The 25,228-nt window shown below is 42.6% G+C and overlaps 1 protein-coding gene across 1 annotated transcript in view; it reads right to left on the bottom strand.

Annotated features, from left to right (window-relative positions):
- Window positions 1-25,228, bottom strand: part of LOC134439467 (protocadherin Fat 4-like) — a 48,980-nt gene that overhangs the window by 12,156 nt on the left and 11,596 nt on the right. The window contains 1 exon segment of the mRNA XM_063189362.1: window positions 2,717-2,775. Within this exon segment, the coding sequence (XP_063045432.1) occupies window positions 2,717-2,775 (59 nt within the window).

The raw sequence follows: 25,228 nt of genomic DNA, 5'->3' as shown, positions 1-25,228 counted from the left end.
TATCTCTCTCTCTCTCTCTCTCTCTCTCTCTTTCTCTCTTTCTGTCTGTTATTCTCTCTCTCGCGCGCGCTCTCTCTCTCTCTCTCTCTCTCTCTCTCTCTCTATATATATATATATATATCTCTATATATATACACAAATTCCCTTTGTCCTGAGTAATTTGTTCATCTTTTGAATACATTAATGATTGACATAACCTTATAACATGCCGAGTTCCAAATTAGGTACAAAAAAAAGAAAAAGGAAAAAAAGGAAAAGAAAACAAGGGATTGGCTTTGGCTCAAGAAGGCACCGCACTGTTATGATGTGGTTTGATACAGGCCCGAGATGATTTCCAGAGCCTCTCCCAGCTCTCTCTCCCACTCATTTCCTGTCACACTCTCAAAAAAGTCAACTCAACAGTGTAGAGACAGCAAACTGGCACTAAAGGTGGCAATGGGAGGGAAGAGAGAGAGGTATGTCAAGGATACATTCAGACACCTGGATAAGATAAAGATGGCCCTCCCTCTATTGTCTCTGGTCATACACACAGCTCTACTCTTACCTTGTGAATACCTTAATGCTTACAATCGTACAAAATGCCATGTACCAAGTGAGGGCACAAGGTCAGCAGGTCATCTGGGCATAGTAAACAGAGTTAGCAATAGCAATATCAAAAGTATTTGTATAATCCATTATCATGCACAGTTGTTATTCAATGTGCTCGAAAGAGAGAGAGAGAGAGAGAGAGAGAGAGGGGTGGGGGGGGGGGGGGGGAGGAATAATAAATCCAACCATTGTTAGATTAAAAAAACATTTTATTCCATCTTGTTGAATTAATACAGTAAATTACTAAAACAATTTGAAATGTGCTCATATGGCATTTACAGTGTCCTAAAATAAGATAAGTGTGTGTGTGTGTGTGTGTGTGTGTGTGTGTGTGTGTGTGTGTGTGTGTGTGTGTGTGTGTGTGTGTGTGTGTGTGTGTGTGTGTGTGTGTGTGTGTGTGTGTGTGTGTGCGCGCGAGTGTGTACTACACCAATCTAGCTTCGTGAGGCCACTTCTAATGGAGCACATCCACATTCTGGCACCCTCACTCCATGTTGGGCGCAAATCCTGGACCCCACATGTTTTGACCCCTTTTGCTAGGGTAGTTTTGTTGTTAATGGTAAAAGTAAAAGTGCAAAAACATTTGCTCACTGACAGGTTAGTGTTAGAGTGAGAGAGAGAATTATTGTGGCTAGTATTATGTAAAGGGACAAGAGTAAATAACTCCATGAATTAATCAGAAGCAGATGAAAATTAAGGTGTTTTCTGCATGCCATGGTTGATGAAGTTCTAATTTCAGCTTAAAGCCGGTTCCAGCAGCATAATGGCTAAATGGCATTTCACGCTGTCTGGATTTTACAGGCACACCCAGACAAGGAGAATCTGAATACTTAAGACATCTTTTAAGGATGATAATGCTCTAGCAATGCTCTGGTTTTCAAAGTGGGTGCCCCTGGGGGGCTGCGGAGGGGTGCTACGGGCGCAGCGGCATGGTTGGCTGGGAAAATATAGCAAAATAATATAAATGATGGAATAAACTGAATAACGTAAACCAAAATAAATAAGCTAAACAATATTTACTTAACCCCATCACGCCATTCAGCGCATAGGGCAGCAACAAAGTCTCTCCACTTCGATCTGTCGGTAGCCAACTTCTCGATGGTCCCCCAGCTCTGATGGTGCTGCTGGAGCTCCTTCTCGATGGTCCGTCGCCATGTCATTTTTGGCCTCCCTTTCTTCCTTTTGCCTTCTGAGGTCCAGGGCTAAACAATAAGCTAAACAATATTCCCATTAGTTGTGAACATTATAATCATAATATTTTGCATCTCTGAACATAAGTAATATTGTATTAATAGGGTATTGCCCCACAGACCTAGACTATAGTTGTCAAAGGGGGCGCACAGGAAAAGTGGTGTCCATGTAAGAGGGCCTTGGCTGTAATCTATCTACCAGTATATGGGGGGCCTTGTCATGGTAAAGTGTGGCTCCCACTGCTCTAGCATATCTGCAATATATTTCGGGCCTAGGCCATTGAGCATCTTAGGAGGCTCCGTGGCAGAGTCTGTGTCGTTTGAGTAAGGGTGAAAAGATTGTGCATTAGAATCAGACAAAAGCGGTTTCAAGTTCTAGAGGCTTGCACACCTGAAATGCTTTTGTTTGATGGAGTATATGCCACAAATGGATTCAATTACAACACGGATGGGCAACTTTCATTATAAGGAGGGCCAACGTTTTTCATCACTTCCATCAGAGGGCTACATGGCCACGTACGTCAACTAATTGGGTATGAGAGAAGCTTCAAAATGAAAAATACCAGTTTCTCTATATTTATACACGAAGAATTATTGATTCAGATTCCAGAAAAAAACTGAATGAGGTGTTATTATTCTTTGAATTAACGGGTATTCATCATCAGTAGTCTTCCTCTGGGTCATTGGGTGTGTCAGCCCCGACAGCGATGTTCATCTATGGGCCGCCCCGAGTGAGGAGGTCAGCCGCGTGTGGCCCCCAGGCCTCCAGGTGCCCATCCCTGAATTAGAATATGTGTATCCATTGAGTCCTAATGTCCGTACAGATGACAGTGTACTGAAAGCAAAAGCTAGCACTACTAAAGGTAACATGGGAGATGGAAAAAGGGAGACAAGAGAGGCAGACAGCAAAACAGATCACATACTACAAAATACAGTACATGTGCTAGATAATAAAGATAAAGATGAGGACAATGATATACACATAGCCCTCTACGTCCTGTATACTCACACACAGACTTCTGTGCACAGTGTATTTTGTGAAAGCACAATTATGTTTTTTTTAAGCCTAGTAAGGTGTTTGGGTCTTTTTGACCTGTTTTCAGTTTTTTTTGTTTTTTGAGAAAAATAGTACCTGTTATTATTCTTTCCCACTGAGGGCCTTGGCTCATTTTCAGTGAGGAACATTAATCTGGAAAAAAAAATCACCCCACTTGCTAACCCCCACTACACATTTTTATTACACAGGTGTTCCCACACTACGATGGACTCCTGGGAAAAGGAAGTAAGGCGGCCCAAGAACACGTGGCGGCATACGGCGACGGCAGAGCTGAAGGAGATGAATCGAACCCAGGGAGAGGCACAGCATGCTGCTCAAGACAGGTCCAGATGGAGGCAGATCGTCGAAGCCTTATGTCCCATCAGGGACAAAGAGGATTAAGTAAATTAAATAAGATGTTAAAGAGTCTTTTTGACCTGTATCATTTTGGGGGGGGCTTATACATCAAAATTTTCTTTGATACAATACACATGTTGAGTAGACAAGGCAGATGGTGAAATATGTGGGGAAAGGAGTGCAGATATTGTTCGGTCCTCCAGTTGTGCATCAATGTTGCAACCTTACACGAGAAGAGCACTAGTGGCTCAATCCGAGAGCTTGGATTGAGTTTACTCACTTTCTTCACCGTCTCCTGATCTGTCTCTCTCTGTATATCTCTCTCTCAAAAACACACTGAACACACAGAAATTCTCAAGCAGGATGAAGGGAACATGAACGTGAGCTATGATTTTTTCCATTTTTTGTTATTTTTTCTATATGCCCGGGTCAAAATGACCCGAACACCTTGTATGTAACAAAACATGAACACCTCACAAGGGTTAAAATATAACAAATTACTATGTTTCTCTCCCTATCTTTGCTTCTCTCTCTCTCTCTCTCTCTCTCTCTCTCTCTCTCTCTCTCTCTCTCTCTCTCTCTCTCTCTCTCTCTCTCTCTCTCTCTCTCTCTCTCTCTCTCTCACATTTTTAATTCACCATTGAATTTGAAAGTCATACAAAACATTAGAAAGGTGGGTTAGAAAAAAATAATACATCAAGTAAAAGTGGAATAATGGCTTAAAACACGCCATGCCATTACACCGCTGAGTATCAAGTAGCATGTCTGTCTTAGCCTGTCTGTCTCCGCCCTGTTTTTCTTCACACTTGGACTTTGGCCTGTGACGTAGGCCTTTACAAGGACAAGTTTATCCTGTTTGCCGCTACAGCATTGCGCTGGCTAGCTCAGGGGTTACTTCTCCAATCCAAGCGGACTAACATCTCATGGCCGGTTCACCGGACGCGAGTTCAAACCCCGGGCGCTGTCCAACGTTTTTAATTTATTTTATTATTACTCTTTTGGAAATGTAACTAAACGTTCAGCACCCACCCTGTCTTTCAAATACAGTACAGTATGTGCAGAATCTACAGAGTGTGAAGTAGGCCTTAGTGTCAAGTAGGCCTCTAGTCTCTCTCTCTCTTTCACACACACACACACACACACACACACACACACACACACACACACACACACACACACACACACACACACACACACACACACACACACACACACACACACACACACACACTTATTTTATTTTAGGACACTGTAGCTGCCATATGAACACATTTCAATTTGTTTTAGTAATCTACTATATTAATTCAACAAGATGGAATAAAATGTTTTTAATCTTATAATGATTGGATTTATTATTTCTGTGTGTGTGTGTGTGTGTGCGTGCGTGCGTGCGTGCGTGCGTGCGTGCGAGTGAGTGAGTGAGAGACAGATTAACACATTTTAAACATGTATGCACACACATTGCACACAACGACATGGCATACACATTCACATTTCACCTGACAGGTGCATCTATCTCTACAAGAACAAAATCATAAGCAAAAATGTAATAACGCATTCCGTCAAGTCTAAATTTGGAAAACTTCCCTTAACCCGGAAACTTTGTTCTGTCTTGTCTCCCTGCCTTAAATTATTAAGCGGTACAGTGCCTGTGAATAGCCTTTTATTGTTCAGATAGCCTGCATGTTGTGTCAGATTCCTTTAAATATTGTACTTGCAGGCATAAACTGTATTGCCCTCATGGTTGTCAACATCCATCATGCCTATGAGGTCAAGGCCACATGAACATTCAAAAACTTTCTTTGGTTTTGTTGTGGTGGTGTAAACATAATGAGTGATATTTAAACTCTGTGTTTCTTCTTCAGAGTCAAACCTTGCACCTGTCAACTCTGCCCTATTTTTTTTTAAGTGGACCAGCTGGATTGCATTGGCCTTTGGTGGATTTTGAGCACCAAAAAGGCTTTGAGCACAAGTGACATCCCTTTTAAAAATCACATGAACAATGTGATGAAATTATATCACCATCATTTTGCAGCCACACACCCAATATTGACCTCACCGGTATCCCTAACCAAAGATTATTAAGTGGTTGGATTAATAATAATATGATTATTTATATTCTTTTTTTAGATTTCTTAAAATAAAACACAGGAAACTCTTCTCTTTGTTGTGGAGTGAAATGTATCTGGGCCCCTGCTGCCTCCCCGTGGTCATGATGTGCTACTGCAAGGATAGCAATACATGCTGTTCCTCCACAGTTTGTCTATGCATGTGGCAAATAAAGCCATTGTATTGTATTACTGTGTGTAGAATGCTCTGCAAGTTTTTTTATTGTCTGTTAAAAGTTGATAAATAGCCAGAATTACACACATTTTCACATACACACATTCAAAAAAGCATTTCAATATTTGTAATTAATTATTGAGGCATATGTGTTGCATATGCATGAATTTATATCTTCATGTCTGTGGCACACCTTCTGTATAGACTTGCCCTATTTGTTTAATGAAACAACTTTTCCTTGAGTATTGACCTCGTGTGAGCATAGCCTACATGTAAATGAAATGTGGCAAATGAATCATGGCATTTGAGATGACGACTATTCTGATTAAGGGTGCTTGTTGTAATACAATGAAGGACCCTTGTTAGTTTACATACCACTCATTGTACTCAGACAAGGTAAGAGAACATGTCAACCTCTGAAAATGGTTACGCTCAAACTGACAGGCCGATCTGTCAGTTCAGTTCAGTTCAGTTCAACTTTATTGGTACCCGAAGGTAAACTGGGTTTGCAGTTTAAAAGAGAAGATGGCTGTCCTTACATCAGAACCACAAGACACAACACACATAAACATGGGGTCTAAAAAACACATGTAGGCTACACAAAGAATAAATACATTTTTGACATTTGACTAATACACATACAACATATGAAGAGTTCAGATGCAAAACCCCCTAAGTGCCTTTTCAGAAAATAATCTTAATTCATTTTTATTTAATACAAAGCTGTCAAAATTGCTTATTTTTTATTTTATTTATGTAATATAACTATTTATATGTATTATCAAGTACATGAATGTAAACCAAACCAACAACAGGGTTCTCTAAAAATATAGAAGTGCAGGTCTTCAGAAATGGAGTTAGAGGGTTTTGCATCTGAACTCTTCATATACACACAAGGGGTATAACTGCAGTGGTGGACCACAACACCTCATACAACCACTGCAGGACCATGGCAGAAGTGACACCACACTCCTGGCGCAGCTAAAGTGCAAAGAGCATTTTTACAAATACATAGGCCTACTGTCTCCATACTCACTGTGATAAACAGTTAAAAATAAGATGAATAATTCAATATAACACTTTGAAATGAGGGAAGGAAATATGTGCACTGTAGATACCATACTAGCAAACAACATGGTTCAATCAAAATTTCTTTATTTTTTTGTAATAAAAAATAAATATCTGAAATGAAGCTTTGTACATACTTTGCATTGCATTGAGGGCCTTCTGACAATTTCCCAGTTGCTTCTTTCTGAAATATCCCCTCCCTAGGACTTTATTGAAGCGTAAGCAATGCAGTGACTCTAAAGTGATGTTTCGCAAAACCGTTCAGACATTGACAGACAGAGCAATGGCTGGTTGTGTTTTGAAAGAGCCATTTTAAATGTCAACCTTCATTCCATCAGGTGGTGGGCTGTAAATAGAAACATCTGTGAGGGATAGAACTCTGGCAGCGTTTATACACAACAACAGCATAACTGCCAACTGTCAGACAATTTAGCACACAGGACAGCACTGAATCGTGTTGCAGTGTATGACATGGTTATGGTTATGTTTTGACTATACTCTCTATTTAAAAGTATTTAAACTGCATTTTCATTTGCATTGACACACAGTGCACTACATAATGAATCAGTGAACATTCTCTGTTAAATAATAATATTATTTGTGTTAATAATTCAAGACAAAACGGCTAACTGGCTAAATAATGTTGATTTCCCTTTTCCATGTTGAATTGCAGACCAGACTACAGCCTACCCACACACTCCACTCATACTTTCACACCAGGCTGAGAGAATGAATGAATGAATGAATGAATGAATGAATGAATGAATGAATGAATGAATGAATGAATGAATGAATGAATGAATGTTGATTTGGCCCCATAGCTTCAGTTTTAGTCATTACAAGTTATGGACAGCCCACACTATCAGACCACTCAGAGCTCAATCCACTAGATTCTACCGAGCCAGGCCTACCTGTATGTGAAAACCATACTACCAGGTGTACGCTACAATGTCTGACAGCCCATGCAAGTGCCCTAATTGTTTCTAAGCCTGTCTACTGGGGCCATTCAGGCCAATAGTCTAATGTAGACCAGGTGAGGCTGGAGCCGTTGTGCCAACAGTGGCAGTTTAACGTTTACCAAGTGGCACCAACTCAAATAGATAATCAGAAGTTTGTGTGCTAACAATAATTAAGTACTGAAAGGGTGACATACACACATGTTTGAGAAGGGGAGAAGTAAAGAGCACCCACTTTTGAGCACATAATATGACAATTAAGTCCACTTTGACTTTGACTTTGATTATGCAAGTCAATCTGCACATGTGAGGTTTTAATTAATGGAGTGAAACACGCTGCTACATCTCTCCAAACCAGTGACCCTCCAAAAATAATAGATGAGAAGAGGAAAGAAAAAGAATAAACTGAAAGGCAGCATTTGGTGAACACAACGTGAGTGGTTAAGACTGAGCCTCCACTTGCATTTAACTCTGCATGAACTCCTTTCTGAAATGGCATCCTTTGAAAATGCCAAAGCTATTTGAATTACCATTCAAGGAGCCATTTGTCACATGTTAATCTTTAAAGCCGAACATAACTGCCATATAGAGAAAGGCTATTAAATAAGAAAATGCAATTTAAAAGTTGAGAGGAAGTGTTCCAGTACATTTTTTTTTAAAGATCTGTCTGTGTCTGACATTATTTATTTTGCATTGCTGGTGGGGGTTACTTGCTCCATTTTTCAAAGTTCTTATGGGGTATATATAATAACCATTAACACATCCATTCTGGGAGTCATTCTCCTGAGACTTTAGATAATTGTATAGTGACACACTTTAGACATGGTGACCTCAATGTGCTATGCCAACTATCCCAATATTACTGTACTGTGCTGCCACCCAAGACTCATTTAGTGTCTTTGCGCTGTTCTTTCGCTGTGCTTTTATTCTTGGCAATGTTTTCTCAGGAATATTGAATATTCCTTTTAACGCCTCTATTTTATAATTCAGTGCATTCCATGCCATACCCATAGATTTTAAAAGTTATGTTAACCCCTTAGCGCAGAGCCTATGATATAACCCCACTGTCATCAAAATTTTAATTGCTATGTCTGAATCTGTGTAATGTCATAGCAGTGTTGTTATGATAGTTGAGTATTTTCAGCAAATAATCAATAGGGCTGCCTGTGACCCCATCTGCAGTAAGATGCTGGCTATGCCCATCACAGGACATCTTTAAATTTGCTGTCAGAAATACAATAATAATAACAATAATAATTGTATTTGTATAGCACTGTATCATACAAGGCATGTAACTCAAAGTGCTTAAAAAATGGGAAAAACATCATTGTTAGAGATGGAATTAAAAGAAGAGGTAGAGAAGAGAGGCAGAAACAGCAGGAAGGCAGAGGAAGAAGAGATAGATAGAGATTGTAGAGTCATAAGGTCCACATAGGTTGGGACCAGGATTCTTAGAGGCGTAAGGTCCATAGTGGCTGGGACCAGCATAAGTCATAGATAGTCACACTGAATTTGGGCACTCAGATGTGGCCCCTGGTGGCATCAGGGGTGAGGAAAAACTCCCTTTTCACTTGATTCATAGTTTGCAGGGGGGGAAAGCTCAATGAGGTTTGAGAAAAAACCCTTATAGCCACAGGGGCGGTTCTAAGGGGTGGCAGGGGGTGGCATTTGCCCCCCCAGAAACATGATTTGCCACCCCAATTAAGAGCCCTGAATGTGACTAATAGCCTTAATGCTTGACATCATTTCAGACATAGAACTTTAGGTTGCAGGGTTTCACTTTAAGGGATTCACTGTATCACATAAGTGTGTGTGTCGATTATATAGTGTTTATATTTTTCCCTTAGTGTAGGAGCATGCCCCCCTGAAATACACTTCGCCACCCCTTTGCCACCCCAAGAATAAATGTCTGGAACCGCCCCTGTATAGCCAGGAAGAAACCTGAGGCAGAGACCATCGGCCACCTAGGGGAGCCCCCTGCCAGGGCTGGTTGTGAACAGTAAGGACGCTGCGGCAGCTGGGACGCTGGGACGCCTTGACAGCTAGGAGTTGGCAAGGGTGAAAAGGTGGGTCTTCAGCTGCTTCTTGAAGGAGTCGACGGAGCTGGCTGATCGGATCTCGATGGGGAGGAACGGGCATTTCATCTCTTGGGCGCATAGCACACGAACGCAGCGCCGTCAATCTTCCTTTGCGGGGGGGATCCTTAGCAGCTTGGCATCAGTGGACCTGAGAGTTCGAGCAGGGGCATAAAAAGAGAGCATGTCAGAGATGTAACTGGGGGCAAGTCCATTTAATGCTTTAAATACTGTCAGCAGAATCTTACAGTCAATTCTGTATGAGACAAGCACCAAAAAAGTCAACAATACACAGATCTTGTAAATTCCTTCTTCTCAGCTACAGTATGCTGAGTTGTTTGTATTTGATAGACTTTAGACAATGAAGACTTGGAGACAAGATGCACAGAAAATCAAACATGTGCGCGGACCCACATGCCAACAGTTCAAAAGTGAGAGTAGGCTATCCTCCTCCTCTGGCCATGGCAAAAAGGGGGTGTGTCTGACACCCTGGGTGGCAATCATGACACATAGGGCAGCTGAGAAGAATTGGCAGCCAACTTGGCAGGGAAGGCAGAGATGGCAGGAAGGTCTGGAGGGTGTTTTTTTTTCTCCTGACTTGCGCTACAGGCCAACTACACATCAGACGAGACAGGCAAGACCCACTCAAGTGGCAGAGGGTCGTCATTTAAAGCCATTTCAGGGCCAGCTGGCATTTGGAAAAACAGTCATTATTCATGCCTGGTCACATCACACACACATACACACATGCACGCTCGCACACACACAGACACACACACACACACACACACACACACACACACACACACACACACACACACGCACGAGCGCACACACACATACACACATGCACACGAACGTGCGCACACACGCACACACACACGCATGCAAACGAACACACGAACACACACACACACACACACACACACACACACACACACACACACACAAACACACACACACACACACACACACGAACGCTCGCACACACACACACACACAAATCCCAGTTTGATAAAGAATGGAAGTTGAGAGGGTCGCCATTTAAAGCTGTTCTGGGGCCATCTGGCGTGGGTAAAAGCAGTACTTGTTGACACCTGGTCACATCCCTCCCTCTCTCTCTCTCTCTCTCTCTCTCTCTCTCTCTCTCTCTCTCTCTCTCTCTCTCTCTCTCTCTCTCTCACTCACTCACTCAAACGCGCACACACACACACACACACACACACACACACACACACACATACACACACACACACACACAGCAACACCAATAAAACACAATATACATACAATATGTGCACAGACACACACACACACACACACACACACACACACACACACACACACACACACACACACACACACACACACACACACACACACGCGACACACATACACGCAAATAGGCTACTACCGCAGTTTAATAAGGGGGAGAAGTTGAGGGGGTTGTCATTTAGAGCTGTTCTGGGTCCAGCTGTCGTGGGTAAAAGCAGCTCTTGTGGTCTCTTGTAAAAGTGCTAATGAAGAGGGAGGGTAATGGCTCTGAAGTGGCTGTAGCGGTGGCAATAGAACATATGTAGCCGTGGCAATAGAACATCACCAGCTGCAGAGGCCTTCGCCTCAGTTTCTAGTTTTGCAAAAGTTGAGCGTCTCTCTCATCAGCACCATTATAAACACAGGCCTACATATAATATTGATACTTATAATATCGATAATATTGATCATAAAAATCAACTTGTGTTAATTGTATCTTATAGTGTGTAGCAGTGGCAATATAACCAGAAATGATTGATAAAGTAGAGGCAATTTATGCAGAATTTCTTCGGGGATCCATCCATATGATGTGCAGTGCTAAACTGCAATCCTCTGGCAGCCATTCCCCTTTTAGGACAAAAGTTAGACAAGGAGAATGACTGGAGTTCAATGGGAAAGTCACGCCCATTTAGGAAACCAGAGTTGATGCCGCTTTGTTGCATTGGTGCTGCTATTTAACTTGGCCTACCATGTTGAAATCTTTGATGTAGTACTAGCCTGATAAACCAGACTAAATGTGGATGTCTAATTTAGTCTGGCCTCGATGCATAATACATCCGAAGATTGTTGATGAGAACAACCTTCCCTCAAAACCCTGCCTGCTTTGATTCAAAACACATCTTTGCGTTGTAATTGGTTTGCCAGATTCATGGCATTCTGGCTTCATTGAATCATTATGCGAGGCCAGACCCACCCGTAGACAAAACATTTTGTCGTCCAGCGGGTGGCGCTGGTTCACCAGGCTAATGTAGTACTGCAGAAGGCTTTGCAGCAGTCAACTTCGAGTTGTACAAAAACTAAGCATTTCATCAGCACCACATAAATATAGGCCTACAAATAAAGTGGGTAACAATTTATAATAATATTCCTTAGTAAAATAATTAACTAATGATGAATAAAACAAAACAAATGTTTTATTATTAACTAAGCTTTATTAATGCTTTATAAAAATATCTTCAAATGATATCTGCAAGATTTTACACACCTTATAACAGAGTATTTTATTCATTTACAAGCAACTTGTAAATGTTTGATAAATATAAAATATTAACATAGCATTTCCTAGTCATTTACAAGTATTTGTTTACATTTCCTAGTCATTTACAAACGTTTGTTAATGTTTTGTTCATCAATAGTTAATTATTTATTAAGTCTTTATAATGCTTTTTTGCATCCATTATTCTAAAGTGTTACCATAAAGGAAAACACAATAACATCATTATTAATACTTATTCATTTGTGCCCATTGTATCTCATATGTAGCATTGGCAGTATAACATAACCGGCTGCAGTCAACTCGAAGTCAAAGTGTATTAAATTGTCAAACATCTATGTAACAAGCAACAAGAAAATTGAAATTGTGTTTGACCAGACTCCAATGTGCAGTTAAACTAAACTCAACTATTTCCTACAAATATTTGACAAGATACAACTGGATTATTACCATGCTATTGCGCCCACTGTATTTTTTTTCCGATAAGGTGTCATTGTTACCATTGTGTGGTTATTACTTACAAAGGTCAGCTATTAGCAAGTATTATACTGACTACTTGTATTTCTATCGGGGAAATGATGCCCTCTTGTGGCCATAGGTAGTCATTGCTTTTCAGTATTTTTTATTCAGAGCAGGAATGCTCTTGAGGAATGCATTAAATGATACGACATTACAGAGCTGTACGATAACTAAATGATAGTACATGTTTTCTCACTTTTACTTTTTAAAAGGACCTGCATATCAAGTGTTTTCCTGTGCTCTCCGAAACATTACTTTCCTCAACCCTTTCAATACCAAATGTGGTTTAGGCCTATTCAGGGGAGCTGCATGGCACTTGAATTCTGTCAAAAAGGTTAAAAAATACAATGTTGATCATTGAAATCATTCTTCTACTAGCATAGTGCACCCCAGCTTGAGGATGGCAATAACTAAATTATTGATGGATGTTATAAACACAAATGGGATGCATGCATGATCAACATGAGAAGATGGCAGTCACCCAATCCCAACGCCCAGGCACCTGTGCATGATCAGGGAGCTCACAGCAGGTGTCTGTTCTTGACACTCAACACACACACACACACACACACACACACACACACACACACACACACACACACACACACACACACACACACACACACACACACACACTACTGTAGTGTCATGTATTCTTTCCCCGGTCCCTACTTTCCTCTCTCCACACACATATCTTGTGCAGAGATGATGCATGTCTCTCATAAAAATGAAAACCAATCTCTGAGCAGCCCGGAGTCAACCACAACCGCCAAATCCAGTTTCCTCTTTACATAACCGTGTTATGCGGCGCTTCACATGTCACAGATAATGACTGAAATTGTAATCCAACCTTATCGTTCACAAATGCATGTGCTGCTCAGGGTCACTGATAGTTTTAGCCAGGACCAGAAGCCCGAGCAAAGACCTCTGAAAGGGCCTGTCACCCAACACATACAATGTAATCAGGACTCAATTCTGGGTCCCCCCCTTTCCCCTGGGCCCGGGACAACTGATCCCTTTGCCCCCCTGTCGTCCTCTCTGCATGTGCTACTTAGGCAGATGATGACTTGGGGTGGTTGTGTGTTGACAGCAAGTGATGCTAAATAACCAAAGGCGGCCTGTCAGTAAAAATGTAATTAGAGTTAACATGACCCGGAACATTCATCCCTGAACTTCAGCATTTCTGCGGGCAACGTTATTAATTTGAGTAGGCCTACATTCAGAGCTCCTACTAGTTAAAATGCAAGTCTAATTTTTTTTAAATTGTGATACCCAGCACACCACAGTGCACACAGTACACACAAAGGAATTCAGATCATGCCTCACCCAATGCAAGTTCGGTTACAGTTTAACAAAAAAGTGTAGAAATGTCAAATAGCAGAAAACGGAATGAATGTTCAAGGGCATGGCAAAATTTTGCACGACATATGGCGTCATATGGATCCTGTAACCGTGAGACTGATCAGCTGGTGTCCTGTATATTTTTCCCCAAGGCACTTCATAACTCCCATAACTGTGTGCGGTGCATATCAAGTATGCAAAGCTGAGTTCAAGGACATGGTTCTTGCATAATGGACCAGAGGGACATGTCACAACCAATATTCTGGGAGGACAGAGGAGACCCTTCTGAAATTTGCCATCTTATTCACATCTTACAAACTCAAGAGTATCATTTTAGTTAGTAGCCATGCTCGGTTTCCACTAGAGATGCACCGGATCCTGATTTTTAGGATCCTGCCGGATACCGGATCCACTGCTTAAGATCCTGCCGGATCCGGAACCGGATACCGGACCCTACGAAAGGGTTGAAACACATAGCCAACTCGCACACGTGGGCCCTTTTTATGACGTTGGCGCAAACTATTTTTTTGACTCATTGGCTTACTGCCACACTGCCTTCAACGGCCGCTTCCAAAGAGCTTTCACTCCATGCAGCGATTGGGGTTGTGAAAGACTGACTGAAAAGCCTAGGCTACGTAAAAAGTAGAGATGCCCCAGATCCTGATTTTTAGGTAACTGCCGGATACCGGATCCACTGCTTAAGATCCTGCCGGATCCGGATAGTCTGAAAAACCCTATTATCCTGCCGGATCTTGGATCCTGTACATCTCTAGTTTCCACAGCATGTAGGCTGCATGTAGCATGAAGTCCCAACCACAGCTGAGACCAGGACCAGATTAATGCACAGGCTAGATATGGCTGCAGCCACCACCTGCCAGGGGGCCCCTGATTGGCCGAAAGTGAAAAATTGCACAATTGTGACAAGATGCAATAATGAAAAAATCATCTGTCAGTTGACAGTTGGTAGACATGTTATACTTCATTCCTAACTCGTAATTAGGACACTGTCTATGTGAATTTGCCTTGCGGGGGGCCCACAGCAATCTGTAGCCTAAGGGCCCCAGGTCATCTTAATCCGGCCCTGGCTGAGACCAAACCTGGTTATGCCCTTGACGGAGTGGGTTGTAAAGCATCCTTTGCTTGGCCCCCCACAGAGCCCTAAACAGCCCAGGCCATCAAAGGGGACAGCTGTGCCACATCTGAATAGCCCTATTACAATTATAATCACAGCTGTCCAGTATATGGTTGTCACATAGTCATTTTAGATGGGTGTCATTTACCCAAGATATTACACTGTTATTGCATTACAATTAACCAACACTTTCATCCACATTATACGAATTATACAATTATAGGTTGCAGAACCGTGGAGCGATGTCAGGTTTGTTGCTTTGCTCAACAACTCTTCTGCCAAGGATGAAGGTGTACAGCAGTGCTATGCAATTAGAATTTCATCTGGGCCACATTTTGAAACCAAGAACTTAAGTCGGGCCGAATATTTTCAGCCATCAATAACAAGGAAATGACACTTCAAACCAGTAGTCTGCAAACACTTTTTAAACATGTTCCTCCAACCTAAAACTTAACCACTTTTAACGTGAATGCACAAGACAAGCAAGAGATTTGCAAGTAAATCACGTGTTGTACTGCCGTATCAAAACTGAAATGTATACTGCTGCCGTTGGAGACTGCACCTGGGCTGCATGTGGCCCTAGTAGTCCACGGGCCAGGTGAGATGTCGTCAGTGGCGGACTTAGCAATTTGGGGGCCTAAGGCGAAGTTAGCTAGGGGGCCCATCGGCCCACCAGCCCACCGGCCCACCCAAGTGTGTACCCCCCCCCCCCTTGAAAAATAATAATAATAGCCTAATAGGCTTGCTTAGAGATGCTTAGCTCACAGCATCTTCTGTATCACAGATACACAATTCAAAAACTAAGCTCTCTACAACAGTCAGAAGACCAGAAGACCTCTTGAACATAATGTGCTTGGGCCAAGTTTTGCTTTAGACATTTAGACAGCATTCAATGTTGAGAGAGGCCTATTCAGCATTGCAATCTTCACATGCACATCAATCAATTACACATGGGCATCAAAGCCTTCTCTCTCTCTCTCTCTCTCTCTCTCTCTCTCTCTCTCTCTCTCTCTCTCTCTCTCTCTCTATCTCTCTCTCTCTCTCTCTCTCTCTCTCTCTACCCAGACCATTGCAGTGGCAAACACAGATCAAAGTTCAACGACACTGTGAGAAGGTGAAGTTTCCCTCCCCCTTCTCACTGGCTAAGTTAGCCTATTTTTAAAACTCACGAACGGTGTATTTATGAACATTTGTGTTTACTGAACTGTCGGGACTTTGGCGAGCGAAAATACACGCGCACACACTCGTACACGCGCACACTCGCACACCTGCGCTCGCAATGAAACACTTTCTCCGAACATTGTCATGGCCATGGGCGGAGGCGCGCAGGCGCGGTTCTTGCATAGAGGCGTTGCTAGGCAACCGCCTTAGGCCCCACCTTAGGCCCCCAAATTTAGGGGCCCCATCTGACTGGGAGCGGAAAATTTCACATAGTAATTGGGGCCCCTTTGGACAGTAATTCACAAATAAATGGTAATTTTCATAAATAATGAATTTTGTATGTTTCCATTGGAAATAAGAGCAACACAATACATTACAAACAAATACAGATCCCGTGCACACCCCTCTCTTTCGTGTTAAAATGGAATATTCCATCCATGCATGCCATGTGCGCGAAACGAGTTCCAAAACATTCGCTACGTTCCCACACAACATGCCTGTGCATATCTGCACAGCTCAAATGCGCACAATGCGTAATTACAGCGCATTCGGACTGTGACTGTGCACTGTGAGTGCGCATTGCTGCCCATATATGCGCAGCAGGTCCCTCCGCGAACGCGCTGAAGACGGAAGCGACTCAAGCGAGGTGACTGACATTTCTAGGTGGTGAACAGACATGCGAGTTTTGTGCTTTCCTGAATATGGATAACACTGTGCGTAAATGTTTTAAAACTCCAACATCGGTAACTGGATAACCCACGACATGACATGTTAGAAGCCTGGACTATCTCCGTGGATCGGACAGCGACAAGGAAACGGTGCCCTACACTGTAGCACTAGCAGGTCAACTACTGTGGCTATCCCCACTGATGGATCTGTGAATGGCCGCAGCACTGATAACCCCAAGTTTTGTTGAATGAATACCTCGTGAGATATTTTGTTTCAAAAAGGCGTTACTTTTCCTCTAGATGTGAACTGGAATTGGCTCGAGTAAGTTATTCCATTGAAAAGGACGCAGCCTTTAAGCGCTTGCAGACGGTGCATCGGTATCATCAGACAACCTTCTCAATCTCTCTGAAATGATTTCAGAAACATGCTGTCGAAATTTTGAAAGGCTTAAACAAACATGCAGCTTTCAAGGAACATTCTGTAACTTGATGCGATGTGGCGAGATTTAGAACATCGCAGAATTAGCTGACATGTCAGCCATAGCTCCAGTAGATATGCTGGAGTTTTTAATAATGAACTGCGTTACGTGGCGATATTGCTGGCTAGTTCTGGATGCTAACAGGAGGTGATGTGGAAGTTCAGCCTGGAGAAACGCCGACGTGATTGACAAAAGACAGCGCACTCTACTCATAGTAAGTCACATTGATTGTGTGTGTGTGTGTGTGTGTGTGTGTGTGTGTGTGTGCGCGCGCGCGCGCGCGCTTGTGTGTGGAACTTGCTACTACTATGCCTCAGTTGGTTGGTTTGGAATTCACCCGCCGTGGTGTTTTGTTTTGTAGCCAATTCAGTTTGAGATGCTTGCTGCTCGCCGTCCAATACGTCATGTGCACACGAAGTTGGTGTGGCGGTGGTGGCATTTGGGCAAAATGATACACTGCAATCTTACTGTCTAATGTGTGTCTGTGAGGGAGCGACTGCTACCTCTCTGTCAAGGATGTGTGCGTAACGAGCGGAGTGGAGATGATGAGGCACGAAGTCGGAAGTATCAAAAATAATTAGGCCTTTTTATTTACCTTTTCACCAGACATTAGAAAATAAATGTGCACGTGGGCATCAAAACACATGGACAGGACACTTCTGGCAAACAAAATACGACAGTCTTCAAAATTACTTCTGCAGCATCAAAGTCTAACAGCACAACGCTCTGCTTAAACCGATATGCAGCAGTTGTGCGCGAAGCCACCTCCTCTGTTACCAGGTGCTTCTCAATCAGGGTCACTCCCATCAACGATTTGACTACAGCTTAAAAACACCCATTTCCTAGGGCCAGCCAATTATTCCCTAATTCAATTACTCACTTAACGCTGCATGACTAGACTAGCCTACGCGATTGGTCTCACAATTCCTTCCGACCATCGCCAAACAAAAACAGCCAGTTTAAACACAATACTCAAAACATAACCACATAGAACGCAGATTGCCCAAGTACACATTCATAATCGTCACAAATAATAAACATGACAAAATCCCCACACATTTCCCCTCCCAAAAGTCACTGATGGAATCCTGCCATTGACTGTGCGCGCCTCCGCCCATGGCCATGACAATGTTCGGAGAAAGTGTTTCATTGCGAGCGCAGGTGTGCGAGTGTGCGCGTGTACGAGTGTGTGCGCGTGTATTTTCGCTCGCCAAAGTCCCGACAGTTCAGTAAACACAAATGTTCATAAATACACCGTTCGTGAGTTTTAAAAATAGGCTAACTTAGCCAGTGAGAAGGGGGAGGGAAACTTCACCTTCTCACAGTGTCGTTGAACTTTGATCTGTGTTTGCCACTGCAATGGTCTGGGTAGAGGGAGAGAGAGAAAGAGGAGAGAGAGAGAGAGATAGAGAGAGAGAGAGAGAGAGAGAGAGAGAGAGAGAGAGAGGAGAGAGAGAGAGAGAGAGAGAGAGAAGGCTTTGATGCCCATGTGTAATTGATTGATGTGCATGTGAATATTGCAATGCTGAATAGGCCTCTCTCAACATTGAATGCTGTCTAAATGTCTAAAGCAAAACTTGGCCCAAGCACATTATGTTCAAGAGGTCTTCTGGTCTTCTGACTGTTGTAGAGAGCTTAGTTTTTGAATTGTGTATCTGTGATACAGAAGATGCTGTGAGCTAAGCATCTCTAAGCAAGCCTATTAGGCTATTATTATTATTTTTCAAGGGGGGGGGGGGTACACACTTGGGTGGGCCGGTGGGCTGGTGGGCCGATGGGCCCCCTAGCTAACTTCGCCTTAGGCCCCCAAATTGCTAAGTCCGCCACTGGAGGCGCGCACAGTCAATGGCAGGATTCCATCAGTGACTTTTGGGAGGGGAAATGTGTGGGGATTTTGTCATGTTTATTATTTGTGACGATTATGAATGTGTACTTGGGCAATCTGCGTTCTATGTGGTTATGTTTTGAGTATTGTGTTTAAACTGGCTGTTTTTGTTTGGCGATGGTCGGAAGGAATTGTGAGACCAATCGCGTAGGCTAGTCTAGTCATGCAGCGTTGAGTGAGTAATTGAATTAGTGAATAATTGGCTGGCCCTAGGAAATGGGTGTTTTTAAGCTGTAGTCAAATCGTTGATGGGAGTGACCCTGATTGAGAAGCACCTGGTAACCAGTAGGAGGTGGCTTCGCGTACAACTGCTGCATATCGGTGTAAGCAGAGCGTTGTGCTGTTAGACTTTGATGCTGCAGAAGTAATTTTGAAGACTGTCGTATTTTGTTTGCCAGAAGTGTCCTGTCCATGTGTTTTGATGCCCACGTGCACATTTATTTTCTAATGTCTGGTGAAAAGGTAAATAAAAAGGCCTAATTATTTTTGATACTTCCGACTTCGTGCCTCATCATCTCCACTCCGCTCGTTACGCACACATCCTTGACAGAGAGGTAGCAGTCGCTCCCTCACAGACACACATAAAAGTAGACAGTAAGATTGCAGTGTATCATTTTGCCCAAATGCCACCACCGCCACACCAACTGCGTGTGCACATGAGGTATTGGACGGCGAGCAGCAAGCATCTCAAACTGACTTGGCTACAAAACAAAACACCACGGCGGGTGAATTCCAAACCAACCAACTGAGGCATAGTAGTAGCAAGTTCCACACACAAGCGCGCGCGCGCACACACACACACACACACACACACACACACACACACACACACACACACAATCAATGTGACTTACTATGAGTAGAGTGCGCTGTCTTTTGTCAATCACGTCGGCGTTTCTCCAGGCTGAACTTCCACATCACCTCCTGTTAGCATCCAGAACTAGCCAGCAATATCGCCACGTAACGCAGTTCATTATTAAAAACTCCAGCATATCTACTGGAGCTATGGCTGACATGTCAGCTAATTCTGCGATGTTCTAAATCTCGCCACATCGCATCAAGTTACAGAATGTTCCTTGAAAGCTGCATGTTTGTTTAAGCCTTTCAAAATTTCGACAGCATGTTTCTGAAATCATTTCAGAGAGATTGAGAAGGTTGTCTGATGATACCGATGCACCGTCTGCAAGCGCTTAAAGGCTGCGTCCTTTTCAATGGAATAACTTACTCGAGCCAATTCCAGTTCACATCTAGAGGAAAAGTAACGCCTTTTTGAAACAAAATATCTCACGAGGTATTCATTCAACAAAACTTGGGGTTATCAGTGCTGCGGCCATTCACAGATCCATCTGTGGGGATAGCCACAGTAGTTGACCTGCTAGTGCTACAGTGTAGGGCACCGTTTCCTTGTCGCTGTCCGATCCACGGAGATAGTCCAGGCTTCTAACATGTCATGTCGTGGGTTATCCAGTTACCGATGTTGGAGTTTTAAAACATTTACGCACAGTGTTATCCATATTCAGGAAAGCACAAAACTCGCATGTCTGTTCACCACCTAGAAATGTCAGTCACCTCGCTTGAGTCGCTTCTGTCTTCAGCGCGTTCGCGGAGGGACCCGCTGCGCATATATGGGCAGCAATGCGCACTCACAGTGCGTTCCGAATGCGCTGTAATTACGCATTGTGCGCATTTGAGCTGTGCAGATATGCACAGGCATGTTGTGTGGGAACGTAGCGAATGTTTTGGAACTCGTTTCGCGCACATGGCATGCATGGATGGAATATTCCATTTTAACACGAAAGAGAGGGGAGTGCACGGGATCTGTATTTGTTTGTAATGTATTGTGTTGCTCTTATTTCCAATTTAAACATACAAAATTCATTATTTATGAAAATTACCATTTATTTGTGAATTACTGTCCAAAGGGGCCCCAATTACTATGTGAAATGTTCCGCTCCCAGTCAGATGGGGCCCCTAAATTTGGGGGGCTAAGGTGGGGCCTANGGCGGTTGCCTAGCAACGCCTCTATGCAAGAACCGCGCCTGGATGTCGGTACCACTCAGAGGGGCAAAGGTTGCTTATATTTTTTGAAAAGATACATGTCTGAAGTTAACATTTTTGTATGATAACCCTTCTGGAAGTACAGCCAAGTTAGGGTTATCAGCCGTTAAAGTAACACCTCCCCATCAAAAATAAAGGTTTTTAAGATGGGTGCCTGTCTTTCTACTGGCCCTTGTTTAAGACATATAGGGATGGTTAATTTTGTTATGTGTGGTATCGTTGCGAAGGGGAGACTCTGAGCTTTCATCCGACACCTTTCGAGAACATTTTGGTTAAGTATAGCCCTCCCTGCAGCTTTTCAAACATTTACTCAGACACATTTTTTTCAATTTTCGCCGATATCATCTCTTGTCTTTTCATACTGTGGCATCAGGGAGCATCAGAGAAACCTATTTAAAACTCTAAAATATTGTCTTGAGTATCAGGAATCTGAAAATATATCCTTTCACTATGTTATCCCATTTTTAGGGGGTGATTTTCAGTCTTGTATCAGGCATGCCACTTTTTTGTTGCTGTTTTTTTGTGTGCTAATGTCTCGTATAGTCAGGCCTTTTTGAGACATTCTGCAGTTGGTTATCATAGCTTGTTATATATCATCAAGGAAGCCGACAGGGGGGGACAAATGGATGTCTTGTCCCGGGCCCAGGGACAGAGGGGGCCCAGAATTTGATCCTTATTACATTGTATGTATTGAATTTGGGGCCCTTTCCGATGTCTTTGTCCCAGGCCCAGCCAAGGCTGTCAGCGACCCTGTATATCATATGAAAGCTTGGATTGTATAGTATACAGATATGACCATGTATTTGGTGTACCTATTTGCATAGTAACCTATTTGCATAGCAACGGTTGCCAATTTGTTGTTATGACTGAAACTTCATTATATGTCCAAAATACCTCAAGACGTTTCAACCTTGAAGATGAATTTGAGTGGTAACCGTAATATATCTGACTCCCACTCCACTTTTCTTTTTTACACTGCATTGTACATGACCCCACACTACTCTATCAGTTCCATGTAGTGGTAAACTGGCAACGCTTCTAGGGCCATTCTGCAATTGGTTATCATAGCTCATTATACACCATATTAAAGCTTGGAGTTTGCAGTGTATGGGATATTATGATATATTTTGCTGTACCTATTTGCTTGGCAACGCAGGTAAAGCATTTTCCTTACCAACCAGCATCAATGATACAGTTTCTCAGCGATTCCATTGTGTAATGATACGTGAATCCTGACTACTTGTCCTAATATCAGTGTTGTGATGCAATACATCAAGAGGTTATATACAACGTCTGCAACATATGTGATAATGGCCCATTTGATGTTAGTCTACCAACCGAAATCATAGCAAATGTGTGAGAAATTTAAACATATCGTGTCAACTTTTGTAGACATATTGTGTCATGTTAAATATGACTTAAAAATGTTTGGTTACTACTTGTCAGACATACATGTATCTTAACTTTACATGTGCTTAGCAGAAGAGATGGGAAAAGAGTTGAAGTTGTACTCAAGTGAGCGTAGGCCTTTCTTTCTTAAATCTTACTCGAGGGGTAAAAGTCATGTACTCATCCAAAATCTGCTCAAGTATAGGTAAAGTAGTTCAAAAAAAGTACTGAACTTAAAATGTAATTTGATGAAAAATAGTTCTTTGTTACTTTCAATTAGATGTCCTCTAGTGGCCTAGGCCTCTTTTTTTGGTCTTTTATGGCTCATTTTGTGACAGGAAAGGATTGGCGAGAGAGAGAGGCGGCAGTCTGGTGCCCTATCTAGCGGTCCATGCCTAGTCCTTTTGAGATGCTCTTCATTTAGTGGTTTTGTTTAGTCAATAATGACACATCTGGTGTTCCCAGACAGGCCCTCTTGCAGGAAATCCAGCAGGTCTATCATCTACAAACCTAAAGGCCAACTTCAGTCTTGGGTAGTGATTTGAACAGGCAGCAGGGCTTTGTTGCATCTGGTATTGGAGACCTAGACTGTATCAGAGGTGTCATGATTTATAGCAAAATGTAAAAACTGCCTGTGATATAAGTTGAAGATCATGAAGAAGTTGAACATATTGCAAAGGAAGAGTGAGGGACAATACCATCAGAAAAGTACAAAAAGCTCATTGATGAATGAAAAACATGTTTGGAAGCTGTCATTGTCATTGTGCACCCAAATACTACTGGTGAGGACTGTATACTGACCATTCAGAAGACAAAAATATAATTTCAGCAGGGGATGTTTTCTTGGCACACGTTGGGCCCCTTTGTACCAATCAAGCATCATTACAATGCCCCAGTCTACTTGAACGTTGTTGCAGGCAGTTAAATGGCTTCTTATTGAAAAAGGGGTAGGCTACAGCCCAGTACCCAGCCCAGTACCAGCCCAGCAAGGTGTACCTAAGTAGCAGGTAAGTGCACATCTTCTTTGTGTATGCATTTTTTCTTTCTAAAGTGGTATGTAGTATACAGTATACAGTTTTATGCATAAGTCAGTATACAGGTGGGATTTCAACCTGCAACCCTCTGATCTGATGTCCATCTCCTGAACCACTATGCCACAACTGCCCCATGTGCTGTTATAGTATGTGTAACATGGCTGTTATGTAACTGTATGAATGCCACAGTTGGTCCTACTCTCTACATTTACAGTGCATGTGCAGGGAGTACTATTCAGTGTGATATGAGGTTCTGTGCTATTGTGACATTAGCACATGTAGAGTAGCAGGGCAATAACAAACCCATTACATCTACTGTGACTACCAGGTTCATAGAGGTCAATGCTCAGCATGGTCTCCTATTGTAATGCACTGTACTCTACTGAACTATACTCTACTGTACCATACAGTTCTCTACTCTACTTCACTCCACTCCATTGTTCATTACTGCTGCTTGGGTCTAGGGATGGGTATCAGTGTATGCCTGGAAAGTGAGCTGCAGTTGCTCAGTTGGTACACCAACACATGTGAATACAGTACATGTATGCATGTTGCTTCATCGGTGGCATGGTGTAGTAGTTGTTGCAGCAGTATGAAGTTCAGAACTCGTGCTGTCTTTGCAAAGCTCTGATGACATTGTACCCCACTCTTCCTTTGCAAACCTCTTCATGATCTTCACCTCAAATCAAGTGTTCTTGCAGAGGGTTTTTAAATGTTGCTGTAAATCATGATACATGTGGTACGACCAAGGCCTCCAGGAGGAGAGAAGTGCCGCAAATTCTCCAATTAAATAAACAAGTTTTTAATGTGACAACTCAAGAGTGTGCAGCACTTATCTCCTCCTGCAAGTGTGCAACTGCACTCAGGACCTGCCAGGTTAGTGGGGGGATTAATTAACCAGTGCTCTCCACCATCCTCTTCCATGACTGAGGCACCCCAATTATGGTACCGTCCCGCTGCACTGCTGCCTTTCGGATGCCCTTTGGGGGCTGCCCCTTGCACGGGTGAGGCATAAATGCAATTTTGTTGTGTGTTGTGTGCACAGTGTGTAGTGTGTTGTGGAGTGCTGTGTCACAATGTGAATGGATGTAGGAGTTAACTAGTTGGACTTTCACTTCACTTTTTAGTAGTCTTTAGTAGTAGAAAGTGAAAAGTTAAGGGATGAGTTTATGTTGTGTTTATATACAATTGCTATGATTTCAGTTGCAAGACTAATATCATAGGGGACATTATCACATATATTTCTGGTATACAACCTCTGGGCGCATAACAACATTGATTTTAGGACAAGTAGTCAGGATTCAGACACCATATGACACAATGGAATCACTGAGAAACTATATCATTGATACTGGTTATGGAAAATGATTTGCCTAGTTAACATTGCTCTGCAAACAGGTACACCAAATATATGATAATATATGAATATGCTACCCACTCCAAGCTTTCATATGGTATATAACAAGCTATGACAACCAACTG

This window comes from Engraulis encrasicolus, chromosome 23, assembly GCF_034702125.1.
Source record: "Engraulis encrasicolus isolate BLACKSEA-1 chromosome 23, IST_EnEncr_1.0, whole genome shotgun sequence".
Classification (NCBI taxonomy): domain Eukaryota; kingdom Metazoa; phylum Chordata; class Actinopteri; order Clupeiformes; family Engraulidae; genus Engraulis; species Engraulis encrasicolus.
Note: the sequence above shows the minus strand (reverse complement) of the source record. Positions and strands in the feature narration are given on the sequence as shown.